At 34.7% G+C, this 18,697-nt stretch overlaps 1 protein-coding gene across 3 annotated transcripts in view; it reads right to left on the reverse strand.

The window, feature by feature from the left end:
- LOC113060804 (synaptotagmin-7) overlaps positions 1-18,697 on the reverse strand; it is a 111,212-nt gene that overhangs the window by 12,506 nt on the left and 80,009 nt on the right. Inside the window, exons 1-2 of one of the 3 annotated variants that reach the window (XM_026230004.1) lie at positions 15,033-16,452; positions 8,982-9,098 (exon numbers count right to left, since the gene is read on the reverse strand). In XM_026230004.1, the coding sequence (XP_026085789.1) occupies positions 8,982-9,098; positions 15,033-16,198 (1,283 nt within the window). In that variant the 5' untranslated portion in view covers positions 16,199-16,452. Of the gene's footprint in view, positions 1-8,981; positions 9,099-15,032; positions 16,453-18,697 lie in introns of those variants that run through there. The other 2 variants (XM_026230007.1, XM_026230006.1) reach the window with 2 other exon arrangements.

Genomic DNA, 18,697 nt, shown 5'->3' on the forward strand with positions numbered 1-18,697 from the left:
TACATTAAACCATAAAAGTTATAAAAATTACCTTATAATTAGAGATGCATGGCAAACGTAAAAAACACTGCTATCTTAAAATGAAAGCTTATCAATTAATCAAAACTATATAAAATTATTATATTAAAAACTATTTAATGTGAATTTAACTATCTAATGTGTGTGTGTGTGTGTGTGTGTGTATATATATATATATATATATATATATATATATATATATTTACATAAACATGCTATACATTCAAATATAATCATGTTAGATAATTTATTAATTTATATAAATTTAACTCAAAGTAAAATATCCAAATTACTGTTTGTTCAGAATTCTCTTTTTTGGGTGACCTCACCTTTGAAAAGACACATGCACATTCACAAATGCACTGCATAGACAAAACATTTAAATTAAATAAAATACAGTAAAAACCCACAAGTTTAAACAGCTTCTCTATCCAGGTAAGCATTACTAATATTGCTCATAAAGCATAAAGAGGTCATGAACTGAGAAATCTTAATTGTGTGAGGGCTTCAAGGCTTATATAGAGACTTGGAGCAGAAAGAAAGTGCTCAAGAAGCCTCTCACAACACCTGCATTAGCAAACAGTGAGAAAGTCTTCAGACTAGCTCTAGCATCCAGGGCCAGAGCGTGACTGCAGGCCGTGTGAATCCTCAAACTGTACGAGTCTTTCTCTTCAGCCTGTTAAATCCTGCTCGTCCCTCTCGTTAATACACCTGCTTTAAACACACACTGCGCTCTCTCTTTATCTACAGCTCATTACAGAAGATTATCTACTCGAGCGAAGTGCTAGGAGCTCACACACACACACACACACACACACACACAGTGTGGAGTAACTAAGCGTTCAGGTACACATGCACATCATTAGTCAAACATTAACATTTCATGAAAATACTGAATTAAAGTTTATATAATCGTTTTTTTTATTAATTTGATTACTTTTAATCTCATTATATTAACTACTTTATTAATATATTGTATTATACTGCATATGCATAAACAGAATGCATGTATTTATATATTTACATTAATATTTATTATAACTAAAAATATTTTATATATGTGTACATATATACAGAAATATATAATTTGGTATATAGTATTTATATAAACAACATGTAAACAAAAATATCATATATAAATTATATAGAGACATTTGTAATATACATTGTAAAATAATAAATTTGTCACACACATAGATTTTTTTCATTAAAATATTTGATGTATTATTTTATATATGCATATATATTAGAATTTTTATATTTAAGAAAAATTGTATTTATATTTATATTTTATTATATATTTCTACAAAGTATATTATGCACACACACACACACACACACACACACAACAAACATAATTAATTTTGCATAATACTGTAAATAATATATAAATCTATTCATATTCTATCCATCCATCCTTCTATCTTCACACATCCAGCATTGAAAGAAAGTGTCAGCTAAATTATTAAATCTAAATATATAACTTAATACCTATACACAGTTGTAAGGTAAAGTATTCACATTTATTAATATAGAAATGAGGAGCTTCACTTATTTCCAGTTTGCAGCTTTGAAGGCATTAAAACATATAACTGGAAGTAAGCAAATTGTTGTGTGTGGGTTGCGACAGAGTTGCATAAATATAACCATTATATAATCATTTCAATTATATGCATTTTTATGCAAATACATGGTCGCAACAATATGTGTATCCACAGCCACAAATCACAGCGTCCCTTTATCAGCTTAACACTAGACGTGTCTAACACAAGCCACCCACATGCTGAGTGTGTGTGTGTGTGTGTGTGTGTGTGTAAGGCCACGAGTGTGTACGTTTGAACACAGTCAATAAAGAAACAAGCTTTTGTCACTGGGGTTTTAATTCCTGCTGATAATCCAGATCACACCCACTGAGAACACCAACAACATGCAGCACAGCAGTGTGTGTGTGTGTGTGTGTGTGTGTAAGGATATGCTCTTAACAACATACTTTTACTATACGACCGTAGCTGTATGCAATATACATATACGACTGCACAGTGATATGCCAGTAATCAGTATCGGTCGATAAAAGCAATCATCAGGGCCAGTTGTGTCCTGTCAATCAAAAGGGAGTCAGACAGCAATTTGCATGAATAAAATGTTCCATTTGACCAATGTAGGACTGATCAAGCAATCATTTCGTCTGACCCTATATGACTCCCCTGTAGTTCTAGCCAGGGTTGCCAGATCCACTGTTTTCGCCTCACCAAACATTACCGTATTTTCCGGACTATAAGTCGCACTTTTATTCATAGTTTGGCTGGTCCTGCGACTTATAGTCAGGTGCGACTTATTTATCAAAATTAATTTGACATGAACCGAGAGAAATGAACCAAGAGAAAACATTACCATCTCCAGCCGCCAGAGGGCGCTCTATGCTGCTCAGTTCTCCTGTAGTCTACACTGAAGACATAGAGCGCCCTCTCGTGGCTGTAGACGGTAATGTTTTCTCTTGGTTCTAAATAAATGCGACTTATCGTCCAGTGCGACTTATATATGTTTTTTTCCTCGTTATGACGTATTTTTGGACTGATGCGACTTATACTCAGGTGCGACTTATAGTCCGAAAAATACGGTATTTGTAATGCGACTCTCATGCAACTAGCTTTGTGGTTTGTTACTTCTGATAAAAACGAAGTCTCAACTTTCAAATTCTGCAAATTTTTATCAGAAAATTCAAACAATAGATGCTGTTTTGGCTCTCTTTAGATTGTGGAGCGCGAGTATTTCCACTTTATTACAAGTTATAGCACAAAATAAATATTAGTGAACATCAGAAGTTGTTGAAAGAGACTGTTCAAGATATTCAACTGTATTATGTTTCAGTTAATGATTCAATTAGAGTATATATATATATATATATTTGTATCGTTGAGGTTACAGTTTTTAATAATAGCTTGATGTTGATTTTCATTTTTGTTTTTGTTATTTTTATATACAGTATGTGTATATGTCTTTATAGTTATTCTTTATTTATTTCAGTTTTAGTTGTTTTACTGTGGCAGGATAAACTACATGAAAATGCTTTTCTTCTTTAAATCGTACAGTAACGTGTAACTTATTCTACTTTATGTAATGTGCAAATTTCTAAACACGCAGTATATGTCAACATTATGCAGTATGAAATTATTTTTACATGTTTAATCCCATTTCTCAATAGCATACTTTAATTAGAAAAATAACAATCCCTTCTAAAATAAATAATATTATTGATTTACTAATATTCGCAAATTAAATATGGTAAAAAAGTATTATTTGTACTGTGTGTTGTAAATCAATGAATTAATGAAACCTATTTGGAACCAATTCATTTCACGTTTAATTGTCATGAAAATTATGTAAACAATAAAAAATACTTTATGATGTTTTTATTTATTATACAAATCAATAAATACAGACATCATGTTGTACTGAATTCAAATTAGTGCCATTTAAAAAATATATGAAATACAATAAAATAAAAAAATTCACTTCACCTTTAATTGTCATGAAGATAATGTTAACCATTAACAGTATTAAAATATGCTTTATTTTCATTATGCAAAATAGAATTGATCAGGATAGACACATAGATATTTTCTAGGACTAATAATTGATTTATAAATATAATTAGTAATTATATTATTATTTATATTCATTAGTTATTATATATTATAGTAATTAAAAAAATATTAGTAAAATTATTAGTAATTATATTATTATTTATATTCTTTAGTTATTATATATTATAGTAATTAAAAAAAATATTAGTAAAATTATTAGTAATTATATTATTAATTATATTAATTTGTTATTATATATTATAGTAATAAAAAATATTAGTAAAATTATTAGTAATTATATTATTATTTATATTCTTTAGTTATTATATATTATAGTAATAAAAAATATTAGTAAAATTATTAGTAATTATATTATTATTTATATTCTTTAGTTATTATATATTATAGTAATAAAAAAATTAGTAAAATTATTAATAATTATATGATTATTTATATTAATTAGTCAGTTATTATATATTATAGTAATTAAAAAATATATTAGTAAAATTATTAGCAATTATATTATTATTTATATTCATTTGTTATTATATATTATAGTAATTAAAAAAATATTAGTAAAATTATTAGTATTTATATTATTATTTATATTCATTTGTTATTATATATTATAGTAATTAAAAAAATATTAGTAAAATTATATATAATTGTTCGACATTTAAAAAGATACTCTTTATTTTAAGTAGGTCGTTTATTCATTTATATTGTAAAATATAAAATAATTATAATTGTATAATTAATTTGACTAAATTAATAGATTAAGTTCACAGCCCCAGTATTATTTTATTAGTGTTGTTGTGATGTTGGAGTGTATTAGGACCTGGGCAATCTCCCTCATGCTGATTCAAACACTTCATACAGATTGAACCATCAGATCTCACTTCAAAGCATGCGTTCATGTGTGTGTGTGTGTGTGTGAATACACTATCCCCGAGATCATTTGGTTTCCACATCATATATCCCACTGCTGTAATATCTGAGCGCAGCTATGATGCTTCTCCAGTGCCGAGAGTTTCCTGTTTGATTCTCATTCACTGGGCATTCTGGGTAATCACAAGCCTTCAGAGCAGCCGCGTATGGGCCAGAGGAACGTGCCAACAGCTAGAAGCCTTGGCCATTCACACACAGTGTCTCTGTTTCACTCCGTGTCTTCTCCTTATGGGTCTGCTATGAGTTAACTGCATGTGTGTGTGTTTGGCCAGCACTGATTTTACTCCAGCCCTAATTAACCAGGGAACGAGAGAAAAGAAAAAACACATCTGAGGTGAAAGAGAGAGAGAAAGACTGAATAAACCACCCATCAAGAGAAAGTTCACCAAAGACGATTGAACTGTGGTGCTACTTTATACAAACTAAAAAATCTCTAAAAATGTACAGAATACCTAATATAACTAATACAAAAACAGACAGTCTTAATTTACATACTTCAATGAAAATCGTGATAAAACACATATTTTGACTCTTTGAAAAAAAAAAATTCAGTATTGTATTACAATGCAAAAAGTGCCATTCATATGTGAAAATGTATCTATTTGGTGTTTTATGTATATATTTATTACATATTCATTTATTCATATTTAATATATATTTATTAAATATTCATTATGCACACAAACTAATTCACATAAAATAGCAATAAATGACTGTATTTTAAAAAAGGTAATATTTTGCTAGAAAAAAGGCAGAATTTGAACCAGTTCACTGAAATGTTGTTTATTCCATTGCAATATACTGTGTGTGTGTGTGTATATATGTTATATAAATAAAGTTTTATAAGTAAAACAAAAAATATATACATTTTGATGTTTAAGACTTAAAAAAAAATTATGTTCATATAAATAATAATGAATTATTAAAAAGAACAAATAGTTATTAATACTTTAAAACACATAAATATATAATTACAAATTACAAATAATTATTAATAAAATACTATTATTGTTTAATATATATATATATATATGTGTGTGTGTGTATTTATTATAATATTAATGTTATATAATTGTGTATATATTCAAATACATAATATATATAATTTAAAATGTAATACATATGACCCTGAAGCACAAAAGCAGTGAAAGTCTCTGGGGTATAATTTTAGCAAAAGCCAAAGAAAAAAATAAAACATTATACTGTATGGGTCAAAATTATTGATTTTTCTTTTATGCCAAAAATCATTAGGATATTAGGTAAAGATCATGTTCAATGAAGATATTTAGTAAATTTCCTACCGTAAATATATCAAAACTTCAGTTTAGATTAGTAATATGCATTGCTAAGAATTCATTTGGACAACTTTTAAGGTGATTATCTCAGTATATCGATTTTGGCATCAAATAAGACTGATTTTGTTGTCCAGGGTCACATATATTATTTAAAACACGCACACACCCTGATTCCTAAAACTGAACAGCACTGTGTATAATGTGCTTTATATTTTTTCAGGTTGAGAGCAACAATACTCGGCTTCACCAGAGGAGGCGCTAGCAGCACAGGAACTACAGGTGTTTGCATCATAATGAAGTCCTGCATCAGTCTGTATAATAGTGATGGTGATCAGGGCGACCCATGATGCTTCTCTTGGTGTTTAAAGAGGCATCCGAGTGTGTGTCAGCACCAGTCTCAGGAGACGTACACCACTTCAGTCAGAGGCCTGTAAAAGAGCCTCGACTCTCCAGGTGACAGACACCGAGAGAGAGACACTCAGGTCTGCGTTCTCTCATTTAGCTGCGATCACTCGTCCGCCCTCTAAATGATCCAAATCTAATTCAGCCTGTGACTCAGTGCCATTATCCAGTGCAAAAACATAGTGTGATGATCGCTGGTTAACCAGAGAGGATTTCCCTGGAGAGTGTGTGCTGTGTGTTATATAGAGAGCAATGCTTTTTAATAAATGAATGTTTATGTGAGTGACAGAAACAATAAAAAAACCCTCTCGGAGCAATTCACCAAATTCCTAACACACACACACACACACACACACACACAGAGGAAAACAAACGCACTAGCTGTGTTCAAAATACCATACACTCAAAGTAAATATGCAGTATAAGATATCCCACAATGCAATGCGCTCAAGCGTTCACTAACAGTGACAAAAGATGCTGAAGCTCATTAAACCAATCAATAGATTTTTATTGTATTTTATTTTATTTGTAACTAATGAAATATCCATATTTGCATAATTTATTTAATACATATTTATACTTTTATACTTTCAAAATAATATCTGTAAATATTGTTATTTTGTAAATTTGATTTATTATTTAATCCGATGTTGTTTAAAAATGCTTTACATTTTCAAATTCTGATGAAATTTTTTTTTTTTTATTATTTTTAATCATAATTTGGGAATATTGAATAATTGTTCAGTTTACAAAACAATATTTACATTTATTTTGATATTTGTTTATATATTATATAAAAATTGATATTATAGAATTATTTATAATATAGAATATTATATATAATACATATTTAATTTTAATAAAGATCACATGTAAATATAAATACACACACACATACATGCATAAATACTTATATATTTAAATATATATTTATTCTATATAAAATTTATGTATATTTAATGTTTGTTCATTTATTTAACTTGTCATTATTTAACTGTTCATACTGTTTTTTTATAAATGTATTCATAATATAAATAATATTTATTATTAATAATTATATGTTTATATTATTGTTATTTATAACAATATAATAATACATGTAAATATAGTTATTTTGTTACCTATTTTTCACCATTAAATTATAATTAGAAATCAATTTAAAGTAAAAAAAAAATGCTGAAAAATAATGTTACGTTTTTATGTAAATACTGCACAGTAGTTTCCGTTCAGGATAAATGTCAGAGCGGGAAGAGTAAAACTAATAATCCTAGTGAGAGAGCACAAATATACAATATAAAGCATAAAAGAAAAGAGTGAACTCGGGGAGAACTTGAGTTCAAGGAGAGCAGAGATAAAAGGATCTGATGCTAAAGTCAGACGACGAAAGAAAAGCAAATAGGGATAAAAATGCCAATAACAGAAATAAACAAGGCACACATAAGACGTTCAGTCAGGATCACAACAGTTCAAGTCTCAGCGTGAAGGAAGTCGCTGTATCTCACACCTCATTGTCTGAGCTCTGGCCCAATGGCGTTCAAACAGCCGTTAGCCTCAGGTGATTCTCATTAGCATGATTAATGAGCTCAGCACTTATTAACGCCATTCAACCGAATTCGAAGCTCTCTTCTACGAGCAAGAAACCTCGTTTAGACACAAAGGCAGCATTATATCCTTATTAAATATTAAAGATTGCAGCTGTGTGTGATTACTCATTGAAAATGATGAATATAAACAGTCAAGAACATAATAATGTACACAAAATCAATCTGCACTATGCACTATTGTGCTGTTCGTTTAGTAGCATGTCATCAAACTTTGTTCTCGTTCATTCAACTTTCTGCATCAATGCTAAAAGTGTTGATTAAAGGATTAACGGAATTAAAAACAGACTATTTTACTCGCTTGCATGTGCAATATATTTTTAAGGCTTAGAGTATTGCAATGTAAACACGACAGCACACTAACATCATGCTATGATAAAATCAACTGAATGTGCCACTAACATCAAACTATTGGAATAGAAATGGTTAGAAATGCACTATTTATTCAGAACGTGTCTGTTCTATGTATTTTGATGCTAATTTGATTAATGCTTCGTTAGTATTCTTGTAAATAGAGCAATTTCGCATTGATACCGGAAATGATCAAATTTGATAAATTTTGGTATATTTGACTCATCTTTTGCACGTACAACATACTTTTAAGGCATATTTGAATATGTAAATATGACAGCATGCTAAGGTGCTACAATACTATAATAATCAATTGAAAGCACTTTTTCTCAAGTAGTTGCTATTCGCTATTAGCAACATGCTAACATCAAACCATTGTAATCAAACGAGAATTGCTTCTTGTGTGCTATTTTTTTGCAATCATTTTGTATTAATGCTTATTAGATCAACATATTTTCCCAAAACTTGTGCACACTTTGTATTTCAAATGTTTATTAGAGTATAACACTGTTAGATTAGCAATATGTAAAGTCTATTAAGAGTTGGTTCTCATGTGTAGAGCTCTTTTGTGAGGCTCCCTATGAAGTGCACTACAAATAACGCTCATATGAGATTTGTCAGCCCAGAACAGAGCTTGAGAGAAACTACTGGCTATTCGGTATTACCCACAATGCCGTGCTCTCTGGCAGGTGCTCATCCGCTTGCAGTGGGTTGGTCAAACATATAACACATCTCTCTCCACACACACACACACACATGCGCACACACACTCTGACAGATACCTCTTTTCAGGGGGGGTTTCTTGACCGGCCGGTTCTTCCTGTAGGTCTGGCAGATGGGCAAAGTCGTCCTGCTCGGCCAAACCGATCGCGAGAGAGAGAACCACCATTTTTCCTTCCCTTCACCAAGAAAAGGACACACAAAACAAAGAAAGAGCAGAAAGAGAGAGCAGTAAAGTGCAGAAAGTAGGAGTCGAGATTGAGAGGAAACAGGAAGGAGAAACTGTTAGTAGGAAGCAGATATTATTCGTGTTAATTTGAGTTTGGGATATCGGCCCGGTTCCTCAGACAGCACTGCACAAATACTGCTTTATGATGTTGTGTTTTACAGCAGCTGGTTCACAAACATGCTCTTATTTTTATGTTTATGTTCTTTAAAGACCTCATTAGAAATGCCACATAGGTAATGAAATGTAGATTGTGCATTAACCAGTTGTACACGCGCATATCTGTGTCGTTTATATGATGAAACTTTGCAGCTCAAGATATGATGCAGCTTTTCTTAAAGGGACAGTTCACACCAAAAAAAAAAAAAAAACCTGTATGAGTTTTGGAAGTTGTGCTTCAGTAAATGATCATTTTTGGGTGAACTATGCCTTTAATTAAGGCCTGTTCACACCAAGAAGCAAGAACGATAACTATATGTATATATATCTGTGGCGAGTGGGGCGGGGCCGAGAGGCGTGGGAACGAGGAGTGAGGCCAGGTGTAGTGATTGGAGATGAGCTACACCTGAGCCCCACCACTAGTATCGAGTCCCACGTAGGAGATGGAAGGATATAAAACTGGAGTGACGACCGTGAAGGACGAGAGAGGACCAGGCCTGGGATATTATTTTATGTTTTGGTTTTTATTTGTGCGCGTCAGTCGCCGTGAGGGGCTGACGCGCTGTTTTGTATTTACTTTGGATATTAAAGTGTTTTTTATTGTGCGCCGGTTCCCGCCTCCTTCTTCCCGATGAATATGGAGAATTGTTACAATATCACTTTGTCACTTTGTAAAGAAACACTAATAATGTTCTGTTCTGATTTAAATGTTCTGTTAAAACAAGTAAAATCTTTGTCAGACTTGTATTTTTTTCAACGCAAACAGGTATTGCAATTTTGCATTTAAACAATACTCAAATTTCATGTCAGATTTGTATATTATTTAGTATCAGGTTGTACGGTGCTGTAAAGAAAAATAACGTGTTTCACTGGCGTTCAGGTATGCAAACTGAAACCAGACAACATTGTTTTGCACTCTGTGTGAATAGTTTAGTGAAATACTAATTCTCCAGTCAATTCCCGTCACATTTAGAGCAGCTTTGGTTTGAACAGGCCTGTAAGCACTCAAACTCTCATTCTCTCTCTCACACACACACACACACACACACACACACACACACACACACACACACACACACACACACACACACACATTGATTTACCATCTTCTTCACTCAACACATTGTCTGGATCCTCTCTCTGCACCTGTCTCACTCTTTCCCTCTTCACTGGTGTTTTCATCCCTCTCTTTCTCTCTCCAGCCTTAATTGAGGGCCGTTAGAAAGATCTGGACTAATTGTTTCTATTTGAGAGTGCCGTGTGTGTGTGTGTGTGTGTGTGTGGTGTCAGCACTGAGCTGCTGCTTTTTGGGTCACTGCTCACCCTCTATCTCCTCTCTTCTCTTCTCTTCTCTTCTCTTCTCTTCTCTTCTCTTCTCTTCTCTTCTCTTCTCTTCTCTTCTCTTCTCTTCTCTTCTCTTCTCTTCTCTTCTCTTCTCTTCTCTTCTCTTCTCTTCTCTTCTCTTCTCTTCTCCTCTCCTCTCCTCTCCTCTCCTCCTCTTTTCTTCATTTTTCTCTCTCCTTACAAATCCCCCTGATCTCTGAGCCTCAATCTCTCTATAATATCCTGCTATTAAACTCCTCTTAAACTGATTTTGAAATCTGCCGTCTCTCCCTCCTGATTTGAAAGGAATAGTTCACATGAATTATTAGGTTTATCAGTCACATAATGTTAAGTACTAATATTTAATTTTAGTTTTATACACACACTTTTATATATATATATATATTAATCTTTTTAATAGGGCTTTATTTTCAATTTGTGTCTTTGGCAGTTTTTTAAATATTACTTTACTACTTAAGTGTAATTTAAGTTTTTATTACATTTAGTTCTTCAAGTTTGACAACATTTCTGTTTAGTTTAATTTAACATTCAATTTATTTCAGCATTATTCTAATTAAAATATTGAAAAATAGTTTATAATATGCATATTCATATTTACAATAATTAAGTTAATAAATGAAGACAAAGTATATAAAATAATGAATATAATTTATTAAATGTGAATATACAGTCTGTTATTCTTTTATATATTTTGCCTGCATCTCTTAAGTTAATTATTGTCATCTTTAAATACTTAATACTATTAAATGTCATCTTTTCAAGTTTTTATGTTATGCTACTCTAGACTATTTTACTTTTATAGTATTTTTCATGTTACTCTTATCATATTGTGACACTCTTTTTTCAGTGGCACAATTTTTTTTCTTAATTAAAACATTTTAGTTTTAAGCGTTTTATTTTTAATTCATTAAATACCTTATTTATGAAAATATGTCCAGACCAAATTTTTAACATCCCTAAGTTGTACATTCTTCGAAATATCTCCCAAAAAATCCAAAGCAGCATACAGGTTTGAAACAACATGAATGTGAAGTTATCAATGCCAGTATTCATTTCCAGATGAGCTATTCCTTTCAGTCCTAACCTTGTCATGTGGTATTATGATCTCTTGTTCTTCACTTCTCCTCCCATCTAAAGTGGTTTAATACTCTTCATCCCTCCCCCTCCACTTCCCCATCTTCCATTTTTCTTCTCTCTCTCGCTGTAAATCCATCCGCTCCTTCATATTCTCCTGGGCTTCCCTCCATTTTGGCACTCTCTGGCTATTTTTACCTTTCAGAATTTAATGGCTGCAAAAAATAGCTCCTGGCTGGTGCGACTACACACTCGCACACATACGACACACACTCGTGCACGCAACAGACAGGAATCATTATTGTCAAGGCAATAAAAGGAGGCACTTTTCCGGTGAGAGCTGGATGGGTGAATGTTTCGGGATGTTCACAGGACTGTCTCTGACCACACACCAACAACCCTCAATTACACCCCACCTCCCCCTTCCTCTCTTTCTTTCTCCGTCCTCCCTTTCTCTGTCTCTATGTCAGACCCAAGGCCGTGTATGTATGTCAATGACATCCCCCTTTAACCAGCGGAGATGCAATATTTAGTCTTCCCAGCATAAGCGGAACAAGGATGTTTTGGGAATTGCATACTTCCATTCTATTTTTTTGCAGAATGCATATTGTTCACAATTTGTGAATTCTCTGTATGCATGAAAAATATATATATATTTATATGTACACAGTATGCAAATATCAAGAATTACTGTATTTCAGGATGCAATGCATTTAACTTTACATTTTGAACTCAAAGCAATATTACTTTTTAGTCTCTTTGGCTATGGCATTATTTTAAGTTTTCTGCAGGTAAATCTAATAAAAAAAATTCCATTTAGTAATAATGGACATGCAAGGACAAATGTTATAGGTCATCTGAGAATTAAATGCATGCAGAAAATCTGCATCTATACTGTACAGCATCAATAGTAACAGTAGTATGGTAGCATGCATTTCTAAACTGGGACTCAGACTCGATTTTCCCACTTTCTTATTTCTGTCTCTGTCCTGGGGTAACAATCAATTTTGAGAGAAATGATTCGGAGGACAGAAAATCAATGCTTCAGGGTAAATGTGAATCTGTAGCAAAGACTTTCACCTCAACACCTGGCTGCAAACAAACTGTGGAAACACACACGTACGGTATAACCAAACATAAACATTTAATGGAATAGTTCACCCAAAAATGATGAAAATCATAATGTTACAAACCCCTTAAGAACGAATTAATGGCATTTGTAGAAAATATCCAGCGGCCTTTCACTAGAAAGTCTTTTTCAAACCTGTCATAAAAAGCTGTTGACCTGGCAGCGTGTGAAGACACCTAGCTATTCATCACTGAATCACTGTGATTAAATGTGAAAATAACAGGCTTTCTCTCACAGCGACCCCATTCGGGAAAGCATCTATTTTAATTCAATTAACTGCGTCACAACAGAGCCAAACGTCGCGTATGCACAACTGAGGCAAGCTTACAAATTCAACCGTGTTACATCACTTGAGAACCATGAAATCCATCAATCATGCCGATTTGCTGCGAGTTCACGTGTGGATAATCTTGGGAAATTAGATGATGTTCAGTCGCGTTAATTGTTTGTCATTTGAGCTGAGACCTGCCCTCCTTTCCTCCACAGTTCACGCGGTGACAGGCAAAGAGATTTACCGAGACACTGTCATATAAACCCAGCCTTTTGAAGACCTGTACCCCTGTCAAGCAGTTGTTATGTGCTATGTTCGGTTGATAGTCGGCAGTCCCGTTCGCTCAAGAAGTCACGGCTGTTTTAGGGCATTATGTTTTGCAGACTTCGAATAAACGGAGTATGAATGTAACGATGGCTATGGTTGTGGTTGACTCAAAAAAATAATATTTTTCCTGTAGCTCAAGTGGTAGAGCATTGTGTTATCAAGCGCAAGGTTGGGGGTTCGATTCCCCGGGAACACATGATCGGTAAAAATTGATAGCTTGAATGCAGTTTAAGTCGCTTTGGATAAAAGCGTCTCCTAAATGCATAAATAAATTTACTCACTTTCATGTCATTCTAAACCCCATATGATGTTTTTTCCTCCATGAAACACAAAATCAGAATATCAGTGAGCTTCTTTTCCATGAAATGAAGTCATACAGTGACCTATAAATTTTCGAAGACTACAAAAAAGCACCCTAAAAGAAGTGATCCACAATATTTCAAGTCTTTAGAAGTTTAAATATGACTTCAGAAGACTTTGAATGTAGTGTAGAAGTTGTATGGACTATTTTTATGGTGTTGTGAAAGACGTTTGAAAATTTTTGGAATTACAAAACTAAATTATTATTTTGGAGTGAACGGCCCCTTTAAACGCAGAAGAAACACATTAAACATTCATGAACACACTCACGCATCGGCAAACACATGCCCAAACAAAAACACTTGTGCTGACACACATATTTAAAATTTGTCCTCGTACCATATCTCCAGCGGTCCCCTGAGGTCCTAAAATGTGACATATTTAAACCAGCTGAGGCAGGCGCACACAAAGCAATATTGAGCCATATAAAACAGAACATCACAAAACATCAGATCAGTGCAGAGTGCTGAGGGAAATGGGGAGATATTGTGCTGCAGGGCTGAAATATAGTGTGACAGAATGAACGGCGGTCTGGAGACGGACAGGTGTAGAGAAAGAGAGACAGAGGTGCACGAACAGAGGCAAGGACAAACAAGAAGAGGCACGCCGATCGTTTTCACTTTTATTAGCTCTATTATTACCAATACTAAACAGGGCTAGTATTTATAACGCATCCCAGAGAATGAGTTATTTCTCAAATAATGCACAAGCTCTCATAAAAATGTGAAAAGAACTGTACCTTTAGGTTCAACCAAAAAATGAATGATCTATTTTGTGGAATACAAAGTAAGATATTTTGAAGAATTATGATTTATCATTGTTATTTTCCTTTTCCGATATAAATGAATGATGTTGTACACTTTTTAGCTATAAAAAGGACAAAAAGCAACATAAAAGTAGTCCATACGACTTGTGTGCTATATATGAAGTCTCTATACAAAGAATGGAATTCTTAATTTAAGTAATTATATGAAATATGTGAGACAAGTCTTGATATGGTATATTTGAATACAAGAATGCAAATGAAATTTCAGAGTTGTAAACAAACCTTTGACCAACATATATTTAGTCTGCACCTGACACAAAGTTATAATTTCGCTTCAAAAGATTTGGAAAACGGCATAAAAATAAAACAGATTTGGAAAACAGTGCAAGCTGTTAGGAATAAAAGTTAGGATTGCATGCAAATACACGAAGACACACCCACACAGGAATGCACTTACACGAAGGATTTAACATCCAGGCCTCGTCTCTTTATCTGACCCATCATGTGATCCACGCTGCCAGCGTTCCCAAGGGGGGCCCGCCCCCCGGCAACTCCCGACTTATAGCATGATGCTCCGCCCCCTGTCAGTCCGCCCCTGGAGTTCCTTGAGCTAGCCCCGCCTCCTCCCCCAGGCTCCGCCCCTCCGCAACCTGGCTGGGTGTGCAACTGACCCAGACTCTGGGAAATGGGTGGCCTACTGGCCAAACTTGGCGCCGGAGCCTGGATCAATGGTTGCTGGAGGCTCTGCTGACGCAGCAATGTGCGGGGCCAAGGTGTCGCCCCTGTTGACGGGATGTTATCCAAAGTTTCGTCCGAGGAGAGGGCATGGTCAGACAAACTGTGTGGGCAGAGCAGAAGGGAGGGCAAGGAGCGAGACGAAGAAGGGCGGGAGCGACAGAGCGAGGGGCGAGGAAGGAGGAGGAGAGAAGGTGGGACAAGAAGAAAAGGGCGGGGACGAGAAGAAGGATCCGAGGAGGATTTGGAAGGGGTCAGAGGAGGAGCAGGGGACACAGATGGGCATAGAGGAAGAGGAGACGACAGGTTGAAAGGAAAGAGTTTGGAATCCGGGTGAAGGAGAGTCAGGGAGTCGGACGAAGACAGGAGAGGAGATAATGGAGACATAGAGGAGAACGAGAGGTTCAGGAAAGGATGGGGGCAGACCGAAACAGCCAGAGAGGAAAAGATGGAGTCGTCAGAAGGAGAAGGGGGCAGAGGTGCAGGAGGAGGAGGCGGGCGAGACGTAGGTGGGGAGAGAAGAAGAAGCAGAAAACAGGAGAGAAGCATCAAACAGAGGCAGTAGCCAATGTAACACAGGTAGCAGAAGAGACCACAGCCGCCCTGGTCTGCATGAGCCTGCACATGTGCGTGAGGGTGTCCGTGTCCGTTCCCGGCCCGAGCGAGACTGCCTTGAGCCGACGGCGAGCGGTGAGCATGCGTGTGCGTCTGGGAGGAATGTGCGGCCTGTTTGCGGGTCGCTCCCGTGCGTGTAAGACTGGATCGCGGCGTGTGTCGGGTCTGCCCTGAACGACCGTGCGCATGTGTGTGCCGCGGCGTGTGTGGCGTCAGTCGCCCACCACCGGTTCTTCCAGGAGACTGTTTTTTGGTCTGTTGAGAGCCTCCCATCTCTATCTAATCTTCACGCATCCTTCTCCTCCCTTTCTTCTCCTCTTAACTTTGCCCGTGGTTACTTGCGACTCTCGTTTTAAGTAACACCACGGTCCCCTGTGTCCGTTCAGCAGCCAACCAACTACTGTGGCTCATCCGTCATTCTTCTGTCCTCTCCTCCCCTCCCTTCGCGATTACATCCCTCTGTTTCTCTCATTAGCCCTGTTTCAATCTGATCTCAAAACTGTGTCAAATTCACCTCGGAAACTTCACTAAGAGTTTCACCTGAGCTGCAAACATGATTCCTGTAAAAACCCTCTGGCTATTCTGTCCAATCCCAGCAGTCCCAAACTCTCTGACAAAATGTGCAAAAACTGTACCTTTAGGGTACAACAACTTCTTAAAGCAGGGTACTGCTCCTGGAGGGCCACTGTCAAGGGATACTAGAAACTCAAGCTAGGTGTATTGGGGCAAGTTAGAGCTGAACTCTAAGGGCAGATTTTGGCACCCTTTCCTAACAGGGATATCTTTGAACTTTATTTACCCTTAGGTTAATACTATTACATAAGACTACAAGATAGGTGACACATGTCAAGCTGATGTACCCCTAAAGATAACATTTTTGCTATTTTTTTTCTGACATTGCCTGTCAGTGAACAATTTAAAGAAGTCATATTTTTAAAGTTTTTTTAAAGCTGAATTTAATACACAGTTTATGGGACATACATAAACTTGCTCCAGTGGAGGAAAACCATCCTGATATTAAAATCAGCATGAAAAGGCATTGACATCCCATTTTAATTCTGTAATGTGACATGCTTTTATATGAAACAGGATATTTAATGAGAAAAAGCTGTCTTCAAAAAAATGTCTCGCACAAGTGATTTTGGTCGCAAAACACAGACACATTTGAGAATTTCTCACTTTCACTTCACAGAAGATATTTTTAATGGATCTGCCACGTAATGAAGAGTAAAGGATGCACATAAAGTGTGTAATTAATGCTTTCTACATGAAACCTTAAGTGCTTTATTTTACAGTGCTGTTCCAAGTGTGCATACTATGTACTTACTGTATTATACTAATTACAATAATTGGGTAATAACTTGGTACTAACCCTAAACCTGTATTACATGCAACAGTAGTCTAAAACAATATTCAGTATATATGTATCATTATATATACATATATCATCCTTTACAGTAGAAGCAGGAACATGTATTAATTAAGTAAACGGGGCCAAATTTAATTTCATGGTGACATTAATGTGTTGGCGTGGGTCTACAGGTGGTTGGCGGACAGACACAAGGGGGCAAAAAAGCATAGTGGAGAACAAGATGTAGGCAAGAATGATAGACAGAGGAAGAGAGGGACCATAAAAAAGGGGTGTGAGACACAAACACAAGAGACAGACACATATAGCTGCCTGAAAATAGAATCCAATTACTGACGGAGAAAAATGGAGGGCGTGTTGAGAGAGAGAACGAGAGAAGAACGAGGACTGGTGGTTTGGATGGAGTGTGAGAAGAGAGATGTGAGATGAAGAGAGAATATGTGAGGTGCTGGAGGAGAGGAGGTGGTAGCGAAGGGTGTGAAGAAAACTTAAATTGAGCCCCCTGTGTGTATGTGTGTGCAACACTTGCAGCTCTAGGTTTGTTTTGCTTTGGTGGGGTTGTGTTTCGGAGGTCTGGTTCCTCATTCATGTCTCGTCTATCTCATTTGTTCATTCTCTTGGTGTGTTTTATTAATTAGTCTTGTTATAGTCAACATGAAATCAAAATGATCCCAACTTACTTTCTAAGTGTGTTGCTGGTATTATTTTGCACAGTTGATTACATTCTGTTATTTAATAGCTGTTTTTCACATTCCTGTTCACAAATCTGATGGATAAAATAACTTATATGGAAATAAATAAATATATAAAATACATTTATTTTAAACTTTCATTACATGATGTACTTTAAGGGCCAAGAAAATACATTTCAAATCATAAAATAATAGTTTTTTCTTCTTGTAAAATATATGTAGGCAGTATAAATCTATTTATATTGCCAATAATATACAAAAATATATTGTGAAATATATTTACAATACATTAAGCATGGCTTCATTAAATGCTTTTCAAATATTAAAGAATGTATTTTTAAACCATTAAAGACCACATTGCAATAAATAGACAATATAAATGTATTAAGATGTACAATAAACAAAAGTGGACCAAATACTGTATATATATATATATATATATATATATATATATATATATATATATATATATATATATATATATATATATATATATATATATATAATATAAAGACAAACTGTGCTGTAAACTAAATGGATTAATTAGATATGTTTTTGAAATATAAAAAAATATATATATTTCTTGTAAATCTTAAAATATATGCTAAAATTGAAGGGTAGGAAAACAGGTAAAAAAGGCATTTCTTTTCGACTTTAAACATGCAGCTTTTAGTTACACTGTAAAAGCTTTATTCGCAGTTGTCCTTGTTG

Source organism: Carassius auratus, chromosome 42 (genome assembly GCF_003368295.1).
Source record: "Carassius auratus strain Wakin chromosome 42, ASM336829v1, whole genome shotgun sequence".
Taxonomy (NCBI): Eukaryota; Metazoa; Chordata; class Actinopteri; order Cypriniformes; family Cyprinidae; genus Carassius; species Carassius auratus.